This window comes from Olea europaea, unplaced genomic scaffold, assembly GCF_002742605.1.
Source record: "Olea europaea var. sylvestris unplaced genomic scaffold, O_europaea_v1 scaffold2971, whole genome shotgun sequence".
Lineage (NCBI taxonomy): Eukaryota > Viridiplantae > Streptophyta > Magnoliopsida > Lamiales > Oleaceae > Olea > Olea europaea.
This window is the reverse complement of record NW_019248336.1, coordinates 18,523-24,754: the sequence shown is the minus strand read 5'-3', so window position 1 is coordinate 24,754 and position 6,232 is coordinate 18,523. Positions and strand designations below refer to the sequence as shown.

The 6,232-nt window shown below is 32.6% G+C and overlaps 1 protein-coding gene across 1 annotated transcript; it reads right to left on the bottom strand.

Annotated features, from left to right (window-relative positions):
* Window positions 1-1,400: 1,400 nt before the first annotated feature.
* LOC111384671 (expansin-A8-like) lies at window positions 1,401-3,242 on the bottom strand. The gene is made up of 3 exons (XM_023008986.1): window positions 3,034-3,242; window positions 2,236-2,548; window positions 1,401-2,066 (listed from the first exon to the last, which is right to left on the bottom strand). The coding sequence occupies exons 1-3, from the start codon at window positions 3,173-3,175 to the stop codon at window positions 1,763-1,765; spliced, it is 759 nt and encodes a 252-aa protein (XP_022864754.1). The 5' UTR covers window positions 3,176-3,242; the 3' UTR covers window positions 1,401-1,762.
* Between the last annotated feature and the right edge of the window lie 2,990 nt (window positions 3,243-6,232).

Here is a 6,232-nt window from a genome sequence, read left to right as displayed (position 1 = left end):
AATCACTTCAATCGAAGTTCGAAAGAGAAAATTATGACCAAATTATCGAGAGCTGTCCAAGGACGCGCATGTAACACAGTGAGCGAGGGGGCCAAGAATGGCTCGTGCGCACCACCTCTTTTTCGCCAACCCGAGAGAAAAATTATTGACCGATGCACGCGCAATGAACTATATGGTGCACGAGCACGCGCCAAATATTCTGTGGCGGCCAGTTTCCTTATTCTGATGAAATTTTATATGGAAATAATATCTTGACATCCTATATATACTTAAACACGCCCAAAACGTAGGGAGACTTCCCTTGACCTAATTTTTCATCATATTATACATATTTTGGGGGCGAAGAATGAGGTTAGATCATCAACATCAAAGGAATTGTACAAGATTTTTGAAGATTATCCATCCAAAATCAAGATTTCATTAAAGAAAGTGGGTTTTTCTACATTCTTCCATATTTCTTTGATCCGGGTGATGTCTTTTCATTATTTCTTGTATAATTTAATAATTAGGATGGTTGGCTAAGTTTTTCATTCTATTGGATGAATGATGAACCCTATTGTTTGTTTATTTTAATTCAAGAAAAATTAATTTAGTATTTCACGATTTTTCTTGATTGGTTTTGCATTTTCATTGAACTATTTAATTGCTTAATAACCAAATATATAGTAGGTTGCTTGTTGTAGTGTAGGAATACTCATAATAAGTCTAGAACACGGTAAAATCACATGAACAATAGATATTAGGAATAATATCTATGACACATGTAATCATGTGTGATAAATCATGTGATTCAATGCATATTTTTTATTTGAATTCGGACTAGGAATAGGATCGGATCAGATCGTATTAAATATAGGTTTAATATATCTTGGAAAGAATATTAAATAAAAGTGGATTATCGATTGTCTTGAATGCATGAATTTACTAAATTATGGATTAAGAGTCGAATTTAATGGCAATAGGGGGATTCACGATTCCAATGCAAACATTCATATATTAGATTAATATTTTATTTGCTTTCTTAGTTTAGGATTAGTATAGAATACGTACAAAATAACTCTTTTGATTTTATATTATCTCAAATTTAATGAAAGCTACTAAACTAGATATTAGACCTTATTTTTCGTGGGAACGATTCTCTTAACTCACAAATCTTATTATTTGTACAATGATCCTATACACTTGTGGGTTTTCTACGAACATAGACTAGTCAAGTTTGGTTCAGGTTAGCAAGCTTGTGATCGACATGATTTAAGGTGATTAAGAATAAATCGGTAGGAAAACAAGGTTTGGATGCATTCGGTTGACATACCTATTGGTGGACCACATTGGACGGCTTAAACTGCTAGCACTATGTGTACTATACAACTTATTTAACATCTCAAATTAGAATACATTCGTGAATACATCGAACATAAATAGCCTCAAACTCCACTTTTGTACCGGATAAAGTTTTTACTTGCAAACTTATTTACGATAATTAGGTGGCTTCATCTAATCTTAACCACCATTTGAATTATATATTTAAGAAGAAAAACCCCAAAAAAAAAGTAACAAAGATAACTATGATAAATAGGCTTAAGCGGGTGCTATCCAGCCACCACAGCATTAGAGCCATTTGTCACGGACTTAAAACGTCCGGAGCATGACATATTGCTCCCACAACCTCTTTCATACCTGCACACCCTTTTTAACTAATAACAAACTTAAATCTTAAAAATCCTTTCAGAATATTTCTAAGAATTTCCAATTGATATTATAACTAAAATTGTCCTCCTTGGAATGTTTGTCCGAATTGCCAACCAGCCGGGACAACATTGTTACTAGTAATTGTTCTTCCATCACTGGCAGTGACTTGAAAAGAGAGACTTTGACCATTGAGATAGGTATTGCTCTGCCAGTTTTGGCCCCAGTTTCTTGACATTTGTTGCCATCCTGTTCTTGAACCCTTAATCGACACCGAATGGACATCACCGGCACCACCAACATTGGTGATTAACACAAGGTTGAAGTAGGAGTGACCGTTTATTGTGAACCTTATTCCCCCCTTCTTTACACAGGGAACCCTATAAACACCAACAAAAAATGTTTCAGCAAGAAATCTTCAAAGCTTGACCAAGGCAATAGTGGATGGTAAGGTCTTAAAATAAAGTGTAAAAATATCATAATCTCTTCAAGTATGTCCTCATAACCATAATTTGTTGGATACGAAAAGTAAGTGCTTAAAGTTCTAACCTTCGGAAGGAAACCGGCACAATTCCAGCACGATATTGTGCAATTTGCAAGAAAGCCGGCTGGGCCAAATCGAAGTGTTGTCGGGGCGGATTGCACCATCCACCATTGTCATTTGGCAGAGATGGGTTAGGAGGGCAAAAATTTGTTGCCGTGACTGTTATGGTCCCCGAGAGGCACCATTTGGGGTCACTATTGCAAGTTAGCTCGTAGCACGCACCACATGTTAACCCATTGTTGAATAGAGCAGTACTTAGTGCTGCAGTGTTTGTACCATAACCTTGGCCGTACAAGTTGCCATACCCACAAGCACCACCTGTATGTATATACACATCATTTTTTAGCATAATTCTGTGATGATTAGAAGAAGACTTGCCCCGACTCTAAATTTATTGAAAATATTACTATAACTCGATTAAGTAAAAAAATACTAACGAACATATAAGGTTTGGACTACTCTTATTAACAATATTGATTTTTTAAGATGAAACTTAAATCTTAAATAATGTCAATAATCATACCCGTGCATATTTACTATAGCATTGAATAGAACAAGTGGTCAATTTTACTATCATGCCCCTATATGATAGGAATTCAAAATTTAGACTTTGATTGAATTCAAAGTCAAGAATTAATTTAAATCACATATTTTATGAGACCCACAACTTTTCAACCACACATTTCGTAATTTTTATCAAAATTTACTAAAAATCTAATCCTAATCTTATCAAAAAAGGGGCTATATATAATGTCTAATAGAATGTACCAAGCATTATCGAGCACAAATGCAAACAAGCATACCCATTGTGCCGGACGCATCGCCTCCGCCGTAGAAGGTAGCATGAGCACTCTGCCATCCTCCGTAATCACCAAACACTCCTTGAAGGCAAAAGTTGAAAAAGAAAAATACAAGAGAAACCATGGAAACTGCAGGGAAAGCCATCCTTGAAACACAAAAAATGTAGTTGAGAGAGAGAGAGAGAGTTGAGTACAAAAAATGGGAGTATTGAGTGACTATTTATATAGAAAAATGGAGGTAAAAGTAGTGGGATAATGGCAGAAAATGACAAGAAAGCTGAATTCAGGGGTGAGAGCCACAAGTAACTGAAATCGAAAAATAGCACAAAGATGAAGAAAAGAGATATGCATGTGCACATGCATTTGTCCCAACTTGAACTACCAACTGATAATCTAACATTGACCCTACAATCACATGCAATTTTCAACTGTTTTCCTTTTTTCTGCTAATTTTAATATGGAATTGGACGTGAAAATCAAGGTGATAATATTTTTCTTGATTCGCCTGAAATTACGCCGGGGTAGGTATGCAGCTAATGTAGAATATTGGCAGCATTTGTCAATGATATGGAATTTTTGTACTCTTTTTACTTTTAATCAACATGGAGTTAGAATTTTGGATTTCCAACTTAAGTAATGTCAAGGTTTAACTTACTTAAACATTCTAAAGGGTCGATATAAAAGTAGACTTGATAAGTCGTAAAGAAATTTGTAGCCTATAGGCTCGAGTGTTAGGTCGGTGAAAAAACTCCTTTATTTACGGAGCTTTCACAAATCAAATTTTAGATGAAAATGAATCTACATGTAATGTAATGAGTAATGAAACAGATATTAAGTTCACTTTGACATTGCATAAAATTTTCTTAAGCTTAACTCTTATATTGAATTAGTTGAATTACGTACCAAGGATCTTCTATATGTTCATTCAAGATTTAATACACGAAGCTTAAAGTACATTAAGACTCGATTCACAAGCTAAGGTTAAACATCTCGAGGTTGATTTGAATTTCATGTTGTTAGTATACTTTAAGCGCCAAAGAAATAATTTATATGAGGTGGCTTCATCTCGAGGATGACTTTAGAATAGGATGGACTTGTGTCTTCTCGTACAATGAATCCAAGAAACTTGTCGGATTACAATTCAAATAAAGACTTTAACAAGTTCAACTTCAAACTGTGCCGTCATAACTTTTCAAAAAAACTCGGAGGTGGATATCAACCCTTGACTATAAATTGAGACAACGTATTACATAATACTTATGTTGAATTTACACAATTCTTGGGCAAAAATTACTAAATTATTTGAGATCTATGTTCTATTACAACTATATAAAATTTCACACAAAAATAAGTTATTTTAGTCAAACGTTACTGCATTTAAGTCAATGTAGAATGTCTTGGAGGGGACAAATCCAATGTGCAAAACGAAGAGCATCTAAGATTTTAGAGCCAATATATGTATACCATGTGTCCACTTGTTTGGTGAGCTTTTAGACTTGTTTATTGAAATGCATAAATCTTGACTTTAGTAAAACGATTATATATAACGCACCAAACATGTTTGGCTTATTATAGCTTAGATAAATTGAATAGGGGAAAGGGTCATCTAGAAGTAATTGTTGTCATTAGTACATAGTATTAAATTGTTACAATAAATAATAGTTTAACTTATATTTTAAATTTAGCCTAGGTTCGGTTTCAATAAAAATTTGATTTTTAGTAAATCCAATGTGCAAAACGAAGAGCATCTAAGATTTTAGAGCCAATATATGTATACCATGTGTCCACTTGTTTGGTGAGCTTTTACACTTGTTTATTGAAATGCATAAATCTTGACTTTAGTAAAACGATTATATATAACGCACCAAACACGTTTGGCTTATTATAGCTTAGATAAATTGAATAGGGGAAAGGGTCATCTAGAAGTAATTGTTGTCAAAAGTACATAATATTAAATTGTTACAATATAAAAGTTTAACTTATAATTTAAATTTAGCCCAGGTTTGGTTTTAATAAAAATCAGATTTTTAGTCGATTTTGATAAAAATAAATGAAACGTGTTAAAAAATTGTGGGTCTCATAAAACGTGCTCGTAAAATTAAGTGTTGACTTTAACTAATATTTTTATAACTTTTTAGCTAAACTAAATAGGGACTTAATATTGTTCATTACTATCTAATTCGTTTTATCAAATATTGAAATTGACGTGTCAAATATGTTATACACACACATATATACATATATATATTGCTTGTTTTTTACTGTGTTCACTATTATCCATTTTTATCAAAAGTGACAAAAATTTTAAGTCACCATTTATGTTAAAGTTAAATTTATTATAGTATCAAATAGAATAAAACATTCAAATTTATAGAAATGGAAATTAAAAACTAAACCATATTAAAATATCAAATTAGATAGAAATCGACACTACAATTTATACAAGGCTTATACATCAATTTTAAAAATTACAATTTGTCGGTCACGTTGGTATCAACTCATAATGGTAATCTTTTGAACTATATTGTTTGTATTTTATTGATAATTGTCTCGCTATATCATAAAAAATAAGCAGATATAATTTATAACTTATTTAATTATGATTAAATTAGTCATTGATTAAAAGGATACGTGGAAGTATAATGTCACAATCATAGTTCTAATAATCAAACGACTTACTAATTAGCAAAAATCATGAGGGATTTGATTGCAATATATTTTAGGTAGAAGCAAAGTAGGTTTGTCTAATTGAAAAATGTTATGGTAAGATTTGGTCAAGGGGCCTACCATGTTAGCAACCACATGCAATTCCCGCAAATGATGCCCCCTTGTCCGTGCGTCACTATCATAATTAATTTGACTAAACACATTTTGTGAATATCGAAAAAGAAGATGCAAATCGATATGCGAAAATACTCCTATAACAAAAAGAAAAGAATTGTAACTTGAAATCGACAAAATATACGAGACAATTCTATACGACTATGTAACTTTGAAAGAGGAGGTGCTCGACACAAAAGGGTGGCATTGACAAACTCGAGTGATTGTTTACCAAAAATACAGGTCTCCATGATATCAAAAGACTATGCACGAGGTTGATAACAGCCCAAATGTGTTTGTTATGAAATAGTAAATAAGATTTTAATTTTTTTTTCTTATTTAATATTGTACAGTATAATTCACTTTATTAAGATCACATGTG